Source organism: Mauremys reevesii, linkage group 12 (assembly GCF_016161935.1).
Source record: "Mauremys reevesii isolate NIE-2019 linkage group 12, ASM1616193v1, whole genome shotgun sequence".
In the NCBI taxonomy this organism is placed as follows: domain Eukaryota; kingdom Metazoa; phylum Chordata; order Testudines; family Geoemydidae; genus Mauremys; species Mauremys reevesii.
Genome location: NC_052634.1, coordinates 4,705,470 through 4,727,430, shown reverse-complemented (window position 1 = coordinate 4,727,430; position 21,961 = coordinate 4,705,470). Strand labels below are relative to the sequence as shown.

The 21,961-nt window shown below is 46.4% G+C and overlaps 1 protein-coding gene across 9 annotated transcripts in view; it reads left to right on the top strand.

The window, feature by feature from the left end:
- Positions 1-21,961, top strand: part of NCAM1 (neural cell adhesion molecule 1) — a 255,069-nt gene that overhangs the window by 182,117 nt on the left and 50,991 nt on the right. For 6 of the 9 annotated variants that reach the window (XM_039496751.1, XM_039496748.1, XM_039496749.1 and 3 more), the window contains exons 11-16: positions 181-323; positions 11,989-12,139; positions 12,855-13,039; positions 13,972-14,068; positions 14,958-15,128; positions 19,259-19,390. In XM_039496751.1, coding sequence (XP_039352685.1) covers positions 181-323; positions 11,989-12,139; positions 12,855-13,039; positions 13,972-14,068; positions 14,958-15,128; positions 19,259-19,390 — 879 coding nt within the window. Of the gene's footprint in view, positions 1-180; positions 324-7,764; positions 7,795-11,988; positions 12,140-12,854; positions 13,040-13,971; positions 14,069-14,957; positions 15,129-19,258; positions 19,391-20,701; positions 20,717-21,127; positions 21,131-21,961 lie in introns of all 9 variants that reach the window. The other 3 variants (XM_039496750.1, XM_039496753.1, XM_039496746.1) reach the window with 2 other exon arrangements.

Here is a 21,961-nt window from a genome sequence, read left to right as displayed (position 1 = left end):
CTGGACCAGGGGAGGGGAGGGCACACCATGCTGCCCCTCTGCCCGCTGAAGCAATTCTCTCTGAAAGTAGAAATGCAAAAGCCTTTTTGTCTAATGGATAGTTTCAGTTCAAACTTCGCTAACTCCAGGCAGCCTCGCTTCATAGCAGTGGCCAAAAAACCCATTGTGCTCCCTTTCCAGCAAAACCCAAAATCACTTACGTGGAGAACAAAACTGCCATGGAACTGGAGGACCAGATCACGCTGACCTGCGAGGCTTCCGGGGACCCAATCCCCTCCATCACCTGGAGAACCTCCACCCGGAACATCAGCAACGAAGAGAAGGTATAATGGCTCCCAAAGCCAGGGCCTCAGTAACATGGCTCAGAGCAGCTCATGCGTCCCGCGCTTCTCTGCTCAGCCAGAAGACATGATGATGTCCTGCAGATGCACACTGAAATCCTGGCGATTCCTCCTCTCTGTCTATTGTAAGACCCTGCCATGCTGCACAAGGCACCTGTGAGCCTGGTATTTATCATTAGAGCCCTAGCTGGTGTAAATTGGCCTAGCTCCATTGAAGTCAGTGGAGATATACCCATTCGTTGCAGCTCTGCCCCACCATGTTCCTCTCTCCTTTGTTTCTGCTACTGAGGCTTTAAGAGAATTGCATTAAAGCACCAAATTGGGGATCCTTTACACAGGAGTTTCCAGGAAGCAGTCCACCCTTTGGTTCCACTGTGGTGGGTGGAAACGGGTGCCCGATTCCAGTGTGCTCAGTGACCTCATCATGGTGGTAGAACCATCCTGGGGAAGAAATGCATCTCTCAGAGATGCTATGGACCAAAATGAGCCTGTTAATTCTTTCTTGCCCCCCTGTATCGTACACTCCCGCTGCACGTACTCTGGGCACAAACACCTGGTTGCCTTTGTGTTTGCCTGTATTGTGAATCACATACTGATTTCATTTTGTTTTTAAAGGCAAAAATAATTAGCAGTTTCTTTGTAAATAATCATTCTGGCTTGATTTGCCACTAGCTGTCTTAGGGGCATAACAGGTGGAGATTTGGGGACCTCTGTCCATTGTTATGAGAGTCATATAAAAGGCAGCTGAGTGAGAAGGGAGAATCTAGCTCCAAAACTGAGCTATCTTTAGATAAATAGTAAATTAGATAGTGCTCATTGGTAATTCTATAACAGGCCCCTCGTAGTGGTTAGTGGCCTGAACCCTTTAGCAGGTCTGAGTCAGTGTGAAGATGAGGGGAATTGGGAGTGCATGGTAGAAACACAGACAGAGTGTAGACACTGTCTTAGGACCAGCCACACAGCCTATTCCTGCAGTAATGAGTCCTTTGTGTTGTGTCATCAGTCTCCTCTTTTCAGTGTACTGATGATGCATAATCCATTGCCTGAGAAACAACCAGGCTCCCTCCTGCCCTGTAGGAAAGGTGTAAATTCCATTGGGTTCAGTAGAGGGCCTAGTCAGTAGCTCAGTGAGGTCAATGAAAAGATCCCATTGCCTTCAGTGGGATTTGGCTCAGACCCATATTGCATTGGGGCAGCTGGACCAGGGTATTCACAGGTTTGCTTCCATCCAGGAAAGGTATTTGGGAGACCAGGGTCAATGGAATCTGGAGTCTTGATTTCCTGCATCTGGGAGGAAAGAACTTTTGTGTAGTGAATAGAGACTGAAAACAGAAGACTAAATTGCATAGAAATCTCCCAGAGGAACCTGCTCTTTCCATATTCCTCTGCCTGTCTAGCCCAATTGAGCTAATGAGATCTCAGCTGCAAAACTGCTAACTATTTTTGAGACTCACATATCCTGTTTGATGCTGTTGAGTCAGTGATCTATATTAAGGAACTATGGTGCATATTTGGATAGTTTCTTATGTAGATAGGAGGAAAATGCGAAGATTCAAACTACTACCATATGTCTGATGTACTGGCAGAGTCCCTCATTCCAGGGTTTGTTGTTTTATGTGTAAATCTTCAGTGTGTTAGGCACTTTCCAGGCAGGTATTTATGTGATTGGTTCTTTTTTAATAAAGCTCATATGCAATGTGTTAGGTGCAGATTAATGATACAGACATTCAAAAACTCAGCAGGTCAAAATGGCCAGGAAATGACTGGCCAAATCTCTCTTTCTGTCCTCCCCCCACACCTCCTCACCTGCTCCTGGCAAAGCTCAGAGAAACAGGTAAGCCTTGACTTAGGGACAAAGAGTGCTATTTTCAAAGTGCCCAAATTAAAAGTGGCACTTAGGAGCTTAACTGGGACTTAGGCACCTACATACTTTTGAAAATCCGTCCCTAAGTGTCTATGTTGGTTTTGGAAATGGGATTTAGGCACCTTAGTCACTTTGGCACTTTTGAACATTTTACCTTACATCTTGGTCTCAAGGAATTCACCATCTAGTGTACAGACAATGGGAGCAGGAATGGCAGCCGGTGAACACTGAAGTTGTCAGTGCTGAGATCTTTTAGAATAAGATTCCTGTTGCCGGCGAGTCTGCTGTTTTGCAGAATGATTGCATATGTTTGAAATGAGAGAGAGAGAGTTGGCTTTGTCAGTTTTCCCCAGGCACTAATGGGGAAACAACTAACCCAGGTGAATTCTGTGGCCATGACAAACTAAGGGCATGTCTACACTGCCCTGCAGTCCCGTCCTAAAATTTTTGCCTATCTCTGTTACAGAAGAACTTAGCTATCAGAGGTATCCCAAGGGAGTGGTTGGTGTAATGAGTGGTCTCCTATTGATTTGGAATACCTTTTGTTTATCTTATCTTGAGTATTTATCACTGCTGTGTTGGAGAATAGGATCATCTCTTTTTGAATAATACAAGAGGAAATATCTGTACAGTCGGGGCATGCTGCTAGCTATATTTCAGCCCACTCTCTTTTGTCCATTTTGCAAGACAATGATTAGGGTGCAGAAACGTTAGTTTTGATCTGGTATATGTCAGTATGTTCAGGCTTCACCATTTCAGTGCAGAGACATTACAGTCCTGTTTCCTATTAGGTTTCCAGATGGACTCTCACTAACCAGGCTGTTTTCTTACATACATGCCCAGGAAACATTAGCTGAGTCCTTATGTTAATGCATAAAAGGTTTCCCATACAAGATTCTCAGCTGCACTGTATGTAAAAATAATGTCGTCTTCTACAGTATCTGCTGTTAAAATCTTGCTGATGCTGGTGGCAGGCTGGCCAGGTATATACCGAAGGATTACTGCTCCCTAGCCTCTCATCAGAAGCTGCATTGCATGTTACCGTCTGCCTAACAGCAGACGAGAGGTGCTAGCCAAAGAGAAAGTGCACATGTTCTCATTAGTCAGTGTGGGAGTCAGTGCCTTCTGCTCTGCTCAGTCAATCAGTGGTCGTACAGCCAGTGAGAGCCTTGTGCTGGTTTTCCCCCTGGAAGGGGATTATGAGTGCCACCATGCCCAGCTCTCACAGTGGGAATGCTGTATTTGTAAGGAGGGTCAGCACTTAGCTGCATCCTCTGCAGTCACAGATAGCACTTCAAAGAGAGTGAGTGAGAGGTTTGGGCCAAATCAAAGCCAGTTTAGGAAGATGAAAGGGTTTGCTTCTGCCAAGCATGAATCCTGGCCCGTTGTTCCCAGATGAGAGAGTGTTGAAGTTATCAACTAAAAAGCCAGGAGGAGGTGGAGGAGGAGGAAGATCTCAGCCTCATGCAGTGCCATCGCTTTGTTTTTCACCAGTGTGGTTGTGTGACAACACACCACGGAAATGGGCAATAAACAATCTGTCCTCTTAAATCCAATCGGAACCAGCCCCCCTCACTCCTGATTTGCCCTTTGGCACTTTAGATAAGTGCTGAGGCTCATTTTTGCATTTCAGTGGAGATGCAGAATAAAGGGTAATGATTCCTGCCAATACAGTCCCAGGCTGAGTCTCTCCCTAATCAAATAGCTAAAATCTGGAATGATAATTCGAGAGCATAGTGAACCTGCCCTGGATTCTCTGCCTCCCTCTGTGCCACTGAGAGCTTAGTGGATGTGTCAACATCGTCTTGTTAAGCCTTCTTTTCACCCAGGCTCTCGTACAAGGTCCGCGATTACTGAAGTGGAGAAGTGCTTCCTGAATGTAACAGTCTGAGATGTACATCCTGTAGGTAGCAATTGGTCTAGCTAAAGGAGTACATGTTCTAATTTGACCGATAGCTCTTCTCGGGTGAATTGCACAGCTGTGTTGGTGCTACTCTGAGAATTTCCCAACACCTCAGTCTCCTCATGTTTCAGGGATTTGTTGGCATTAACAGCGCTGCAGGGTAGCTGAGACCCCAAGTTATTTTTGGTTTTAAAAAAATCAACCCATTTTGGTTAATATCTGGAAATGTTTTAATGAAATTAGTTGGAAAGACTTTCAGTGAGAACAGAATTTGTTGTTTGTTGGAATTTCAGCACTTCTCTCTGCAGCATTTGCAACCCAGTCATTGCAGCATTGGGTTAGAGCATGAGAAGCGGTGGAGAAGGGTGACTAGTTCCTTTTCATGGTCCAGGCTAAGTGAAATGCAAGAAGTAAATAAACAGAAATAGGAGATAGGGAAAAATTGGGCCAGATCTTCAGCTGGTGTAAATCAGCACTGCTGCATTTACTTCAGTGGAGCTTTGCCGAGATACCCCAACTGAGGATCTGTCCCTTAAATTTTAATCCATGGTGGGGGTCATAACACTGGCAAAAATCTTAGTTGTGCTGATTCTCAAGCATACGGTGCCCCTTCATCATGGGATTTCCCAATCTTGATTTGCAATGTATCCCCACTTTTACTGACATTTATATATGGATGATTTTGTATACAATAGTCAGGTGGGTTAATTCCATTAAATTCTCCAGGGAATCCCTTATTTTCTAAATTGCTCCCATTTAATTGTTTGAATCCAATGAGAGAGAGAAACTTCGTAAGAATTTACTAAGCTCATGACCTTCTTTGCTCATGTGCAGTATGGATCTGGGCTCCCCTTTTCTGGGGATTGGGAGGTCAGCATGAGACTGTCTAGGATTGAGATTGCAGAGGGTAAAGGCTGCTGCATAGAAATAGGCCAACTGTCTTGGATAGAGAGCTGGGTTTTCTCCTACTCAAGATAGTTAAGTCCCAAGCAGACTGCAAAGAGCTACAAAAGGATTTCACAAAACTGGGTGACTGGGCAACAAAATGGCAGATGAAATTCAAGGTTGATAAATGCAAAGTAATACACATTGGAAAACATGATCCCAACTATACATATAAAATGATGGGGTCTAAATTAGCTGTTACCGCTCAAGAATGAGATCTTAGCGTCATTGTGGATAGTTCTCTGAAAACATCCTCTCAATGTGCAGCGGCAGTCAAAAAAGCAAACAGAATGTTGGGAATCATTAAGAAAAGGATAGATAATAAGACAGAAAATATCATATTGCCTCTATATAAATCCATGGTATGCTCACATCTTGAATACTGCGTGCAGATGTGGTCGCCCTATCTCAAATAAGATATATTGGAAAAGGTTCAGGAAAAGGCAACAAAAATTATTAGGGACATGGAACGGCTTTCATATGAGGAGAGATTAATAAGACTAGGATTTTACAGCTTGGAAAAGAGAGGACTAAGGGGGGATATGATTGAGGTCTATAAAATCATGACTGGTTTGGAGAAAGTCAATAAGGAAGTGTTATTTACTCCTTCTCATAACACAAGAATTAAGGGTCACCAAATGAAATTAATAGGCAGCAGGTTTTAAACAAACAAAAGGAAGTATTTATTCACACAACATACAGTCAACTTGTGGAACTTTTTGCCAGAGGATGTTGTGAAGGCCAAGGCTATAAAATGGTTAAAAAAAGAACTAGATAAGTTAATGAAGGATAGGTCCATCAATGGCTATTAGCCAGAATGGGTAGGGATGGTGTCCCTAGCCTCTGTTTGCCAGACACTGGGAATGGGTGACAGGGGATGGATCACTTGATGATTAACTGTTTGGTTCATTCCTTCTGGGGCACCTGGCATTGGCCACTGTTGGAAGACAGGATACTGGGCTAGATGGACCTTTGGTCTGACCCAGTAGGGCCGTTCTTATGTTATGTTCATCTGCTTGAAAACTTTGCAGGGACTGAAAACTAGTCAAGGAGAAAGTTAGACAATTGATTTTACCCAATTGCTGCAAGGAGATGTTAGAGGTATTAGGTGCATTGCCCTCCCCATCCCAAGTTGGATTAATCTAAAACCTTCTTCCCCAGATGAAAGGGTTTGGAGGGAGATTAACACGTGACTGCAATGAGATCCATGCACTGACACAAAGTGCAGTAGCCTGGAATGTCAGCGAAGCGATGTGCTGCATAAAACCACAGGCAAAGGGTTAGGATGATGTCAGGTTGGAATACTCCTTGGCATTGCTATGGGCGCTCTTCAACCTCTTATAAGGGGATTTGAAACTAAACGAATGTGCTGGGGTGGGTGAAGGATCTACCTATGGAAATCACATAAACATTTTGTGGAGCAGCCACAGTGAGTCCAGACATACAACAAGGATGATGCTGAGTTAGTGTAACTTGCTTGTTAGGCTTCCGTGGAACCTGAACTTGGTTGGGATACAGATAAATATAATGTTTGGGGCTTGGAAGCAACATGCAGAAGTCGGTGGGTTACCGGTGGAGAATGTAAAATCAGGCGAGTCAATACTGTACGTTAGTATTTCAGTCTCATTTTGTTTGCTGGTCACATTTACTTCACTGGAAGCACTTTGGAAACAACGGTGCATTTCCCATCCTCATTTCCTGAACGTCCGTCTCCTGTTCTTTGTGTACGCCGCTATCATCCAACCGTCAGCGATACTCATGCCTTTGGATTGCATGCTAAGTAACGCCCTTATGGCTGTGATATTAGCAGGTGATTTTTGACTCCTGAATGGACAAGCTGCAAATGAAACTGACGGCAGGACAAAGTGTACGAAAAGCCGATTGATAGAGGAAAAGTGAACCCAGCAACCCCTGGTCTTTCCGAACAGGAGTGATTATGACCTAGACTGCTGCTGTCGCGCTCAGAAACTTACCTTTGTTGATAAAGCTAGTGTATGTTTGGAGAGAGTGCCTGCTATTCGTTTGTTCCATCCCCAGTAAAGACTGAGAGCATCTGCTAGCTGGAGGATTACCTAGTGGAGTTAAGAGTTCATTGCTGTTGTCTTTTGTTTGATTCTGGAGTTCACATTTTTCCTCAGCGCTGTAATATGAGAACTCTTATTCCGGACACAGCATGCATGTAAAAATAGTACAAATGCATGACAGTGTTAACAATGCAAGCATTAATAACCAGCGTATCTGTGCAAACAACAAAATCAGTGTTAGGAAACCAGTTCTATAAATATCTTTGCATTGAGTGACCTGGGTCATTGGAGTTGCTTCCGCAGCACCGCTGGGACATGTTTATAGAAGTGGTGAGATGCAGCAGAGCAAAATATACAGTTGCTTAATGTGCAACAGCAGAAGCACCAAGTCTTCAAATATCATTAGCCTTTGATTAATAATTCATCTTAAAATCAGGTTTTAAAAAATTAAAATGCTGAATGCAAATCCAAATTGAAGTTATATTGGGAGATGGAAATATCAGTTCTATTTCCCACCTCATCTTCCCTCCGCCCCTCCCAGAAGTGATCCAAATTGGAGCCTGCATGTGCACAGAATGCAGTGTGATGCATACAGTATGTTACCTAAACACAACACTTGATAAACTTCTATTGCTTTTTTTTGTGTGTGTGTGTGTTGTTGTTGTGTTTTATATCTGTTTTTTCCAGGCTTCGTGGACTCGGCCCGAGAAGCAAGAGGTATAAGATTACCAGACCAATAGACAATCCCTTTAGGTTTTTTTTTTTTTTAAGTATTACAGATTAACACACCACTAGTACAATAACCAAGCCAGTATTAATAATTAAACTGTATTAAAAAAAGAAAAAAGATAGCTGATAGTGGTAGAAATTGCTTGGCTTATAGTGACGCATCTTTGGATGAGCAAACCAGCTGTGTCAGGAGATGGCAGAAGTCATGCGTGAAAATCCTACTTGCCATTTAAAACACAAGACTGTAATTTTCAGTGGATGTGAAAGCAAATAGCCAAAAGCGCATTTAGCCAAATTGCCATCCTAGAGGTGGCACTGAGCTGGAATTAGGAGACATTCCTTCCATGTGGCTTGGGAAAGTAGCTTCCCTCTAAGAGCCTGACTGCCTCCACTCCAGCCCAACTCACCTGTTTGCTCATTGCTCTCATTAGGCTCAGTCTTCTCTTAAAGAACAATTGCATCACATTCCATCTCAAAAGCAATGCAATTACATGTCTCCAGGCTGTGTTTCTCCACGAAATGCTCCCGGTTACTAAATTTACTTTATTTATCTCTTTGGGGGGCAAATGGGCGGAGGGGGGGAGTTAAATGCATTTAAATAACACAATGTGGTTGATATTTTTCACATGAAATTACGTATTTAAAATATTCTGTTTTTACATATTCATGATTCGTAGAGAGACTTCTTGCTTCCGAATGTGCTTGGGAACGTAATTCCCCAGCAGATAGCAGTGGCTCATCATTGGTGGTTAGAGCTTGGTGACTGCATTTCGTATTCTTAACAGCAGTATTTTGGTAGCCTGATTGAGTGTCTTAACCCAGTGGGAAGTAGACAGGGCGATGTGGCTTAGACAAGGTTCGCCTGTTACCCAAGCCCATCAACATCTACTTCAGGTGAGGATGATGGGAACCTGCCTAGTCCTGTTCTGAAATAGTATGTTGGAGAACCATGAACATGGAAAATGGAGACGTTGAATATTCATGCTGGTTTCTACTGGAGGATTTGGAATTTTAATAGTTTCCTTTCTTTAAGTCTAAGTTAATTCATGTTATAATTGTATGTTCTTTAATACATTGCCCTGTGTATCTCATGCCTTTTTAATTGCAAAAGTAATGCTACTAAGCTTACTCAGTCTGAAATCGTTTCCCTCCCTGACTGCTAAAAGAGTTGAATGGGGTTCTGTGAAGGATGCTTTATTTATTAAACTCTCCGTAAGCTACTTTGGAGGGGAAATAGCTGTTAGCTGCTTGTGCTTCTGAACCCCAATCAGCCATACTCTCATTCTGCATAGCCCTGTAAATCCTCCCTCACCGTTCCAGCCCAGAATGTACTCAGAAGTTGGCAGCAGATATGAACCAAAAAGAGTATTATCATCCCAGACAGATGTTAAAAGCTCAGTTACAGGCAAAACAGACAGTCTTATTACAGCTTGAGTTGTGAACAAGACTTATCGGAAACATTCCACTCCAACATAATCAGGTCCCAAATTAATGGTGCCTTGCTGAGATCTGTGCAAGGCACTGCTAATTCCCAGTTAAGTGCCCTCCGACTGGGATAATGACAGCACAGAGCTAGGATGGCTCCCTCATCTCTTTCCTTCTGATTTTCCAACTGTGTCCAATATTTCAGGGTGCCTCCTCCTAGTGGTGCTTGCCACTTTGCTAATGATGCCAATGTGTGTGAGAAGCAAGTGTGTGTGTGTGGGGGGGGGGGGAAGTACCTGTGTGCTGTATTTGGAGAGGACTCAAACATCCTAAAAACAGACTCTCCTCACCCACATAGGAGTAAATGTCCCTTTAGCTCTGGAGTCTTGAAAACTAGGCCTGCTCTTTTGATAGCGTCTAATACCCTGTGAACTGGGAAAAGTACAGAGAAGGGCAACAAAAATTATTAGGGATATGGAACAACTTCCATGTGAGGAGAGATTAAAAAGACTGGGACTGTTCAGTTTAGAGAAGAGATGGCTAAGGGTATATGATTGAGGTCAATAAAATCATGATTGGTGTGACGAAAGTGAAAAAGTTACCTCTTCACATAACACAAGAACCTGGTGTCACTCAATTTAATTAATAGGCAGCAGGTTTAAAACACACATAAGGAAGTACTTCTTCACACAGCGCACTGTCAGCCTGTGGAACTTGTTGCCAGGGGATGTTGTGAAGGCCAAAAGTATAACAGGGTTCATAAAAGAATTAGATAAGTTCATGGAGGATAGGTGCATCAATGGCTAGTAGCCAGGATGGTGAGGGATGCAGCCCTGTGCTTCGGGTGTCCCTAAACCTCCAACTGCCAGGAGCAGGGACTGGACGACAGGGGATGGATCACTTCATAATTGTCCTGTTCTGTTCATTCCCTCTGGCACATCTGGCACCAGTCACTGTTGGACGATAAGATACTGGGTTAGATGTACCATTGGTCTGACTTCTATGAACAAAGACAAAAAATATGGTTTCACATGAGAAACATAGTGCGATAGACTAATGCCTCATGAGGAAGCCTTTCACAGCTCCTGCAAAGCTACCAGATATAGTGATCCAGACTGGCACACTGTCCCATGCATGCATGAAATAGAGTTCTGTGTCTCCGTTTCCTAGAGACAGTGCCAGGGAGAGAGCATGTGGCCTTGGCCTGGTTTCGTCAAGCTTGCAGCAAACCTACTTGGATCGGGGGGGACAGGAGAGACAAATGCAGAATTGCTTCCATGTTTGATCACTGGATATCAATTCTCTGCTTCTCGATAGGAAAGGCTTAAAGGACAAAAATGTGCTGAGTTAATAGATTCCGATAGAGATGGAAACATCAAGGCATGTCTTTTTAGCACACCTTGTTAAGAGCTGGACCATCACCTTTACTTATAATTGTTACCTCTTTGAACCACAAGCTTTTCCCAGGCTTCAACCACTAAACAAAAAGATATCTTAGACCCAGGAGAGCTGTGCACCCAAGATCTGAACAGAGCTCTCTGCTAAGGCTCAGCGTTTCTGTGGGGTTTGCGACTGTAAGCCTGGTTAGCTGGAAGTTTGGAGCACTTACGGTTGTAATCACAACACACAGTTGCGCACACAGCCACAAGGGTGTGCAGCTTACCAGTGGGTAGTGCCCAATAGTGTGTTAGGCACTTCACAGACAAGTAGATGTTGTCTGTGTTTCAAAGGGTTTAAATTGGAGTAGTGGGTGAGGCAAAAGGAGCAGGGAAAGGTGACGAAGTTCTATGGTTATATGGGTTGGGAGAGCCTGTCTTGAAAGATTCATTCTTACGGTTCAGGGATGTTGGGAGTGGCAACATTCCAGTTGTGAAGGAACAAGGTGATTCTGACAGACGGTTGTAATCTCTTTGAATGCCTTGTAACCTGGATGTAATGCTCCCTATCTGTACACTGCTTGACATACATACATTCACACCCTGCATATAGGAGCAATTCCGAAATCATCTTGGGGCCAATCACCTTATTACAGAACTTGTTTAAACTCACAGACCCTACGAAAACTTCAAGCAAGTGTATTCGAAGGGTCATATATTTTCCCACCCTGTTTCCAAGTCTTGCGCTGGTCAGCCCCATGTTCAGACAGGAGCACTGAATTTTCACACTATGTGGCCTCTGATTCAAACTCAGGGTCCTGGTTCCGTGCTCACTTGCACTGGGTGTGAATTGGGAATGACTCCACTGAAATCAGCAGAGTCACTCCAGCGTAAAACAGATACAAGTGAGAGGAGAATCAAACCTGCGATCTGAGTGTTCAGGTCTGTTGGAAACTGACCTAGTCTGAGCAGGTTCCTACAAGAGAGCAGTAAGTGGGAAATCCCTTAGCTAGTATCCATCAAGCCTTGCACTGTAACTCTGAACACAAGGAGCATGGCTTGGGCACATCTCAACTGGAGACCCCACCTTCCTTAGCCAGGTGTCTTTTGACATGTAGCAGGATGGGAAGGTAACTCCGCTCCCTCTTCCTTGGGGCTCTGGAATTGCTGCGTTCAGCCCTAGGCAGCAAGGAGTAATACTGCTGCTTTTGTCAGTTTCACTCCTATGCAGTTCTAGGCTGCTTGCTGGTGATTGCTTCTAAACTACTGAGCATTGGGGGCTAAGGAGGCGGGGGGAATAGAACTGTATTAAAACCTGGTATTCTGTGTGCCCTAAGTGGCTCAGTGCCCCGTCTCTCACTCTGTCTTCCTTTCCTGCTAGACTCTGGATGGGCGCATAGTGGTGCGCAGCCATGCCCGAGTGTCCTCCCTGACGCTCAAGGACATTCAGTACACGGACGCTGGAGAATACGTGTGCACGGCCAGCAACACCATCGGGCAAGACTCCCAGGCCATGTACCTTGAAGTGCAATGTAAGTATGGGCAACGGGCTCTCGTCTGCAAAGCGGGCAGTAGTGATACCCTAAGGAGTGGCTCAGGTGGCCGCAGGACATGCCGTCCCAAGGCTGATGCCTGTTAGATGGCAGTGAGCCGTGTTCTGTTTCAACAAAGGTCACGGGAGTCAGCGCAGTCCAGAATCAGTTTCTGGGGTGAAGAACCAGCCATATTGCCTTTTGGGAAGACAAATAAAGCAGGGTCAATCAACAGTTCTGTGTGCACAAATGCAGGGCCCTGGGTCCTCGGCTGGTGTAAATCAGCACCACTCCAGTGCAGGTCCTGAGCTGCATCAGTTTACACCATCTGGTGACGTGGGCCAGGTTTGTGCCTCCTGCAGGTAGAGCTGGGAAGCTAATTCCTCCTCAGTCCTCTTGCGCTGGCTTGGTACAGCAGGGCAGCTGCTGCTCAAACCTCCCCCCAACTCTGTTTTTGGCCATGCGCCGTGGGTGAGCGGCAGGAGGCACGCGCTGTCCCCTGGACACACAATGAATGCGCTGTCTGCTCAGCCTCACCCCCAGGAGTTTAGCATTCCCAGCACTTGCCAACCCCAGCTCCTTTCCCCTGCCAAGGACCAGACCTGGATGTCCTGTGTGGTAGTACAGAGCCCTCGCTCCAGGCAGGGGGACTGGGCTGGGGCAGGGGGACATTTATGGCTCCAGTTGCCTCAAGTGACGCTGTCTCTGTTCCCAGATGCCCCCAAGCTGCAGGGCCCTGTGGCGGTCTACACCTGGGAGGGGAACCAAGTGAACATCACGTGCGAGGTGTTTGCTTATCCCAGTGCTGCCATCTCCTGGTTCCGGGACGGGCAGCTGCTGCCAAGCTCCAACTACAGTAACATCAAGATCTACAACACCCCATCAGCCAGTTACCTGGAGGTGAGGAAAGGGGGCTCTCGGGCAGGGGATATGAACGTGCAGCCTTCATGGGTTATAGATGAATGTTTGTTTATGGCACCGAGAGTCCTGTGGGGAGGCCTCCGTCACTCCATGTGGTCTGTTGCTGCCCCGTCTGTAAACAGAGAAGCAGCATTTCCAGCCTCTAGTGACAAGACGCTATGGCCTGGCCTGTGGCAGGAGCAGAGATGGCTCACCCTGGGCTAGGAGACAGGACCATTCCAATCAAGGGCTGAAGAATGGATTGCTAGTTAGTGGTCAGAAGTGTGCTTGGCTGCAAACCAGTAAGAGGCACGTTCCGTGCCCTGAACAGGTTGGCATCTAAATGTCAGACAAGAGGGAACACGAGAAAGCGACGCATGGTTGTAGGCAGGGCAAGGAATCAGGAGGAAGCACCCAAGTTACAAATGTCATGGGATTGTTATTCATTGATTGTGTCTATCCTGGTAGCTCCCAAAGGATTCAGTCAGGACTGAGGCCCCGTTACGTTGGGTGCTTCACAGAGCCCTAGGAAGACGCAGTCCCTTGCTCTGTATCTCGGGACGATATCAGGTGTCTCCACAGATGTACAGTCTCTCCCCCTCACAGTGGTACATGTGTGCGTCATTGTGCTGTTTGATTAAAGGAGAGAGGGTGCAGGAGAGGAGGAGATAACAGGGCATGAGGCTAAAGAGGCCCCTGTAAATTGAGCAGCCTGTGGAGCTTAGGCAGAGCCTTGTCTTCAGCTTCTCACCCATCGCCACAAGGCCCCTGAGCAACCTGCACTTGTCTGTGATGGGCTGATGCTCAGCATCCCTATTTTATGATACCTTGGTATCTCCTCCTTTAGTAAAACCCTACGGGGATTGGGGAAGTTGGGCTTTGAGATCTGGGCGCATCCTTAAACACCCCCCTCCCCATCCCTAAACATCCAGGTGACCCCGGATTCCGAGAATGACTTTGGGAACTATAACTGCACCGCAGTGAATCGCATCGGCCAGGAGTCCTCCGAATTCATCCTTGTGCAAGCAGGTGAGTGTCCCACACAGCCCCGTGATCCACTGACGGGCAGGGGGCTGGTGGGATGCACAGGCAGTCATTGCACTGGGGTGACGAAGGGAAAGCCTTTCCCGACTCCAGGTGTCCCCCTTGGGGGGCATCAGAGCAGCCAGTTGTAGCTCGCAAGTTCGAAGGTGGTGTGGATCCCAGGAATTTTGTCTCCTGCCCCGTTTTTGGAGGCGGCTGCTTTTTGCCTGAGTAGGCCTTTATGCACCCTACAGTACCCACTGGTGCTGTGACAGAATCTTGCTCTTTGGCTTTTAATAGCAGCACCATGTGTATGGGCTGGAGCTGGTGAACTATCCTCTGTAAAACATCCTGCTGCCACACAGAAATCCCAGAGCAACCCATGCCAGCTAGTCAGGCTTCTCCACCTGCCTTGGTAACCAGACAGGCTGGGAGGGGCTCCACTATCCTGAACTCAGAATGCCCTCGATAATTAATTCACCCGGTTGCCATGGAAACAGTTAGGAATTATCCAGCTGTGCATTCAGATGTTCTGTGAGGAAGGCCCGAAGCAACAGAATGGTCTCCAGGGTGCATGCATAGCCATGTGCAGGCTGCATTTATTCATCGGAGGAAATAAGTGACCAGGAGGGAAATGCTGTGAGTCTCTTGTCCCTGATGGGAGGGAGGAAATGAAAACTCCACAATTCACAGAGAACCTATTTGCCTCCCAAGAGCCCCTGTAGCAAGCTTGGGTGAGGACAGGGTCCCCCCTGTGGGTCTAAGCACAAGGCAGAATGCAGTCAGACATTTCTGGGATCGCCACAGATACCTTCTCTCCAAGGGCACAGGCTGTATGGACATTTGCTGCCTGCCCTCTCCACATCACTGCTTACTATTTCCCTTCCTCCCCCAGATACTCCGTCCTCTCCTTCCATTGACAGAGTGGAGCCTTACTCCAGCACTGCCCAGGTGGAGTTTGATGAGCCGGAGGCCACCGGTGGGGTGCCCATCCTCAGGTACAAGGCGGAATGGAGAGCACTGGGCGAGGAGGATTGGCATTCCGGGTGGTATGATGCCAAAGAAGGTAGGGTGCAAAAAAACGTTGTCCCTCTTAGCATCTCAGGAGTCTCTTCTTGTTTTTGGAGTGTGATAGTTCCCCCCTCTAACTTCAGCATCCGTTCTAGGCTCTTCGAGAGTCCCGAAATGGAATCCACACGCTGGTCAGGTGTTGGTGGTACTAAAATCACTCCCACTGGTATGGAGTGTATGCCTTCAAGCTCCCCTGCTGTGTGCTCTGTTCCTGCTGTTCAGCTGTGCAGAGCCCCGCTACTTACAGGATCAGAAAACAATAGCGTCAACAAAGACCTGTTGTTATTATGTATGTATTTATTTGTAGTGTGGTATCACCTGGATTTCTCAATCAGGGATCAGTCCCCATTGTACTAGTTGCTGCTCACATGTGAAAAGACAGTCCCTGCCTCAGAGAGCTTGCTGTCTAAGTAACTGGGAGCTAAGCAACAGAAATAGCATTGTGCTCACCTGATCTTTTCATTTAAAGCCAAACCCAGTTGAGTTCCAGATCCAGTTTTCCCTGGGTCAAAGGGTCATCAGACTGGTTTGCAATAAGCTCATTTAAGAGGAAGGTACCACCGTGCTTCATAGGAAGGATGAATCTGGGCTGAGAGACATAAAACAATCTATATACCTGGGGGTTGTTAAGGAGAAGCCTCCCTTTTAAGCATCGGCATGAACTCCAGCTTTAACATTTTTAATGGACCTTCCAGGTCATCTGTCGGGGACATTCCTTGGGCAGGCTCAGCACTAAAATATTCTTCATTCGATCACATTATTTGGGAATATAGGAATCACCATGTTCCAATTAACCCAGTGCCCTTTCCCTAACAGTGGCCAGTGCCAGTTGTTTCTGAGGAAAGTGGGGGAAACCCCATGGTGGGCGGATGTGGAGTAACCTGCATGCCTGTGAAGGTCTCATCCTAATCTCTAATACCGAATAATCAGATTAAGACCTAAAGCATGAAGTTTAATATCCCTCCCAAAGTTTTTTGTTAGTGTTAACTATTATAGCAGGATATTCTTTTTCTCCATACAAACAGGGCCGCCGAGAGTGGGTTTAGGCCCCGGAGAAAAAAAATTTTCAGGCCCCCCAGCTAGGGCGGACCAGCTAAACAGGGCCGACGAAGCTGGGCCCCGGGCCCCCTTCCAGACCGCCGGGCCTCGGTAATTTGTACCAGCTTCCCCCCGCACCACTCGTCGGCCCTGCATACAAATGTATAATCCCCTTTCAAATCTTGCACAGTTCTCTGCCTCAATGACATCCTGTAGCAGTGAATGCCACAGTCCAGTCACTTGTGAAAAAATATTTCCTTTATTCGGTTTTGAGTTTGCTATCTTTTAATTTCATTGAACATCTCCTTGTTCTTGTGTTGTGAAACAGGGAGAACAGAAGTTCCTGGTCTGTCCCGTCTAGACCAGTCATTATTTTATATAATTTTATCAAGTCCCCTCTTCTTCGTCTCCTTTCTAAGGTAAATAGTCCCAGTCCTTTCAACCTCCAAGGCCCCCAGTCATTCTCATTGTTGTTCTCTGTACCCTCTCTAGTTCTGCAATATCCTCAAGGCCCTTCATTTTCAGTATTTATTTGGTTAAAATTTCCCAGGAATTTAAGTGTTACAAAAATTTAAAAAATGGATGAAAATCAGTGCAAAAAAAATAGTGTTACGTTTTTCTGAGTCAATATCACATTTAATATTGGGAGACGGGAAAACAGAATAAAAGCAACTAATAGAGAAAAATAAAGTATTGAACATAAAAGCCGTTTCATGCTATGGTTTATTTAATGAACTGTATATTAACAATACATGCACATACGGGCGCACGTGTATATTTATCTGCCACAGTATTGCCTTCCTTTAACAGACAGCCTCAAATTTACGCTTAGACTAACTTATTAACAAACGTCTTCCTAGCATAGTGTATTGCATTTTCTTTACATAATCAGTATTTTCATATATTTGGTCCAAAATTCAGGTGAAAATCAGTAAACACTAAAAAATAGCTTTGTAAAACCTGGGAATTTTTCAGTGAAAACTTAAAGAATCTTAAATACCCTGTTCAAGATGGGGTGACCAGCTCTGCACACAGGACCCAGATGAAGCTGCCCCATTAATCTGCATAATGGTTTCATTTATATATATTGGTTTGTACCTCCTGCCCAAGACACTCTGTGCAGCGCTGCCATAAACTACAAAGAGCGACCAGCCCGCAGAATCCAAATTCCCTTCCCCCCAATAGGTCTAACGCCCATCAAATCCTACAGCATGGCGACTGTCTGTGCAAATCTGTACACCTTATAGTGCCCCCGGAGTCCAGTAAACCAAGGCGGTTTGGCACTGATGGGGCTGGTGGAGGGAGAATCTTGTTCCAGAGGGTTCTACCACCCGTCCCATATGTGTTGTTATTTGTATTCCCATAGCACTGTAGGGTCATTGCCCGCCACAGGAATCGCATCGCCATAGCTAGAATCGTGTTTGGTTTCTCCATTTTTTCCTTCCTTTCTGTGAAGTGGAAATAGATTTTCTTTAGTTCAGACAATAAAAACCTCACTCAGTCCCCCCGCCCACCTCTCTCCTTAAGCTATGTCTGAGCCTCACGGCTTGATTCCTGAGGGAGGGTTGCAGCCTCTTCTCTTGCCGGAGGCTTGGCTCCCAGTCAGTTCGATAGGAGTCGAGCAGACAGATAGCTGTACTGCTTCTCTCGCATCGATCGCCTGCGCCTGCGGGGTTTCTGCTTTTAAATTGTGCTGTGTCAGGAAGAAGGGAAATCTCTCCCCAAGGTGATGGCTCAGGGTCATGCAGAGGCTGTGGTATCTGGGGCAAGGCGAGGAATCCAAAATGATTCTTGTCAACCTTTGAGGTGGGTTAGGAGTTAGATGATATGTAAAACCTCTAGGCTGGCTGCAGAACCTCTAGTACCACCAGCCTGCAAAGCTTAAACCGAGGATCTCGTGATACTGTGGACAAATGGCAAATTGTTTTCTTGGCCCCGACTTCTAAAGAATCCAGCATGTGACAGTGTGCTCTGTGGGGTCTGATTTCCCCTTGAGGCATTGCTTGTCCCTGCTAGTATTGAATACTAAGTTGCATGATGCAACAAAACACAGCCTAGACCCTACAACCAGAATCTTGGGAGGTTTGTAAGGAGGGTGAGACATTCTGCCTTGCATATGGCAAGCAATGGCCCACAAACAACATGAAGTACAAACGCTGAGTGCACATGGAGCAGTGAGCCATTCAGGTGGAAAGCAGCGATTTTTCCCAGAGCTTTTCCATTGCCGGGATCCTCTGTCTGATGGCTCGCCCATCCAGCACATCACGTTTATTCTTCTCTGCTGAGCAGAGATGCACTGTGGCTGCCTTGACAAAGCAGCCTCCCCTGCGTATGTATGCTCCCCAGCATGCTCCTGTTCTCACTGCCGGGGCACATGTTGATTCTTTCTCAGTGACTCGCACCGTTTACAAGCCCAGATGTCAGACCCTGAGCGCTGCACATGGATGCAGGAGGCGCTAAAGGGGTAGATGGGAACACGTAGGATCCTGGAGTGTGCCTGGTTCTTGGAAGCCAATGCCCTAGAGATGTCACATGCCCCCACGCTGTGCAGACCCCTTGTTCTGTCTGGGGGGAGAGCAGTGGCTTTATTCCGCAGTGTGGTTAAACGTCACATGAACGATTGTGCTGCCACATCTGCTTTCCCAGTTCCTCTGTCGCTTGCCTTGCTTTGGCTGCTGATGGAGTGTCTCTGTGAAGCGTTCGGGGAGCCACTCTCCAGCAGCTGAGCAGCCCTGGGCTCTGTGCGCTCTGCAGCCACAGCCCCGCATCAGGGTATGTAGGATCACTCCTCGGAGAGCCCCAGTGACTGACCGGTGCAGCGGTTGCTCCCCTTGGTGCTGCTCTGGGCCTCACCTCATCCCATCTCCTCTGAAAGGCGCAGGCGGCAAAGCTAGCCCTGCAGTCTTTGCACTAAACTATCCGCAAAAGAGGGTGGCTTTGTTCCTGGGGCTTTCATGCAGGGCCTGGCACAGCCCACGCTACGTGTGTGCACCTGGCATTGCAGAGTATGAAAATGGGCTTGTACTGACTGTCCGTTCAAACCCCCACTCTTCCCTTTCTCCCCCCGCCCTCTCGTTTCTACAACAGCAAACATGGAGGGCATTATCACCATCATGGGCCTGAAGCCAGAGACAACCTATGCCATCAGACTGTCAGCCATCAATGGCAAGGGCCTGGGAGAGATCAGTGCAGTGTCTCAATTCAAGACCCAGCCAGTTCGTAAGTAAACATCAACCCTTCCCCCCTCCCTTTGCCTCTTTGGTTCTCTCCCTGGCTTTCCCCAGGGGATCCCTGCTGTGCCTGGGCAGTGCCTCTTTCTCTTGCAGGTCTCGGTGCACCCTTTGCAAAGTCTATTGAGCTTTTATGATTTTGCCAGATTCCATCATTAATATTTTCCCTCTTCCAAGGGTGGGATTTTGTAGTGGGCCACACCCCCATGGTTGCAACAAATGTTCTACTCTCCAGGAGACTTGGGCAGCAGGCAATCAGATGGCATTTTTATAATACAAGCAAGCAGCCCATTGAGAAGGGCTGGGTCTCCCAATTGAAGCTACAGGGGTTTTTTTGTTGCTTGGTGGCTAGGGGAGGAATCGGGTGGATGTCAGAGAAGCTGCCATGAGAATGAGTTTGAAACTGCAGGAGGGAGGAAAGGTTATTTCACTGCGCCGCTGTTTGCTCTGTTAAAATGTTCACCCGCCTTGCCCTGAATCATCTCCATCTGTCGGTGGGATGCTTCTCTGCAGCCTGGGGCCTCCCCTCCCCACCTCAATCATGAGCAAAAAGCCCTGGAGCCAAAATCAGGTTTGATTTTTGGAGGGGGGGATGGAGTGCGAATTCTGCCAGCTGGGAAAAAGAGGAAATAATGACATTCCATGTGCATGGAGCAGCATACTGGAGCCAGAAGGGAAGAGCTGATGTTTGCTTTATATGGAGCCCCTCACTCTCTTATATCTGACCCCAGCCAAGGACTTAAGATTCTCGGTCAGTCCGAGTTGACTCCTTGTGCATTCCTGCCACACTCCCGCATGGCGTTCGATGTGGTGTTCACCCCCTTCACAAGGGTGCACCTGAATATGTCCACATGCATCTCCCGCTCTCCTGGCTCTGCTCAAGCTAATGATGCTTTGCAGGCGCTGTCAGGAGTTCAGAGCTGCCTCCTCCGTGATGCTCTAGCACGCTGCCACTGATCGTTCTGGAGCCCCTCAGAGTTTTGCACAGTCCCGTAGGTAGCCACACTCCTGATCACCCTGGCTATCAAGCCCAGCAGCACTGAACAGTGCAGCTTGTACAGAATGGTGCAAGCAGCGTGTTCCAAGAGAACCCAGTCCCATATGGCAAGCCAAATCCCGTATTGCTTCTCACCTTGTTGCAGTAATCCCCTTGTCTGACCCCTCTCCATTGAGTACAGCACCTGTTGTTTTGAATTTCCAGCTCCATGGTCTCTATCGCCTCTCTTCATCTCTTTGACATTTTTGTTTTTGGGTGTATTTCTTTTCTTCTTGTCTGTGTTCCATCTATGGAAAATCGCAGGCATTCCTCGTTCACGTAAGTGCCTCTCTGCATCTCTCTTTCTTTCTAGCCATCCCTGGAATGCTCCCCTAACATGCCCTAGCTCTAGCATTTAATGTAGTTTTTTCTCCCTCTCCTTGTCCTTAGAAAAAAGTAGCCGATACTAGGCATCTCCTAATAACACTGACCCTAGAGTAGCCATTCTGTTCTGCGTAATGTGGCTCTCTGTTGAACTGAGCTCAGAGGCCTTTTCCCTGTTGTACAGCATGCAATATCAAAGGTTTGCCACTTGCAAGGATTTTTTCTAAAGGTAAGGGCGCTGCTGGATCAGCAGTAGCAGAGTGGAGTAGCAGAATGTTTCTAGGTTAGCACTCATTAAAAATTTTCATGTTTTCATGAACTTTAGACATTCAGAAAAACAAACAGCAAAGAGCTTCAACATTTAAGAAGGTTTTTTTTGTTTTTCTGCCAACTCATGAATTTTCAAAAATTCTGCATTTTTTCAAAATTTGGAAGTAAAGGGGGAAAATTTTTGAGAAAATGTTCACAATTTCCCCCCTCCTTTTAACAAGCTCTATTCTTAGTAGCACTTACAGTCCTCCAGCAATTAAATGGATTGCAGCCACTTTCCCTTTAGTGCACAGACATATCTCCTTCTCCACCGGCACAAATCCAAAATTAACCGAAGAAAATTAATGATGGGTTTGATGGGTTTGTTTATTTAGAACACTTTGGTTTGTCATCCATGCTTAGTCAAAAAGCGTTCATCACATATTCCATAGCTATTCCTGCCTTTCAGATTAACAGCATGGCAGTGAGGAGATGCCACTTCAGCTGGGTGAGAATTGCAGTAGCAGCTGCTTGCTGTATTACGACATACTCCCTTCTGGTGAGCTGATCCTGTGGCCAGAATTCTAGTGGCAGCCTTTACTGAGCTGTTACCACCATGTTTGTGTTCTCAGAAACTTGCCAGAAGATATTGCAGCTCCCGAAAAGTGTATCAGTAGATATATGTTGTGAAATTCTGGCTTCACTGAAGTTAAGAGATTGCTGTTAACTTCAGTAGGGCCAGGATTTTACCCATAGGATTCTTGAGTTATTGGTGGTGAAATACTGTGGTTCTATAGGAAAATCAAAGTTTGGGTAGATCACTAGATAGATCAATGGGTTGACTAACAGATAGCTAGATAGATATGTATAGAGGTGGCTGATAGAATTTGAGATTGTACCAATTACAAATAGGATAAGGTCAATGGGAAGAAATGTCTTACCTATTGTGAT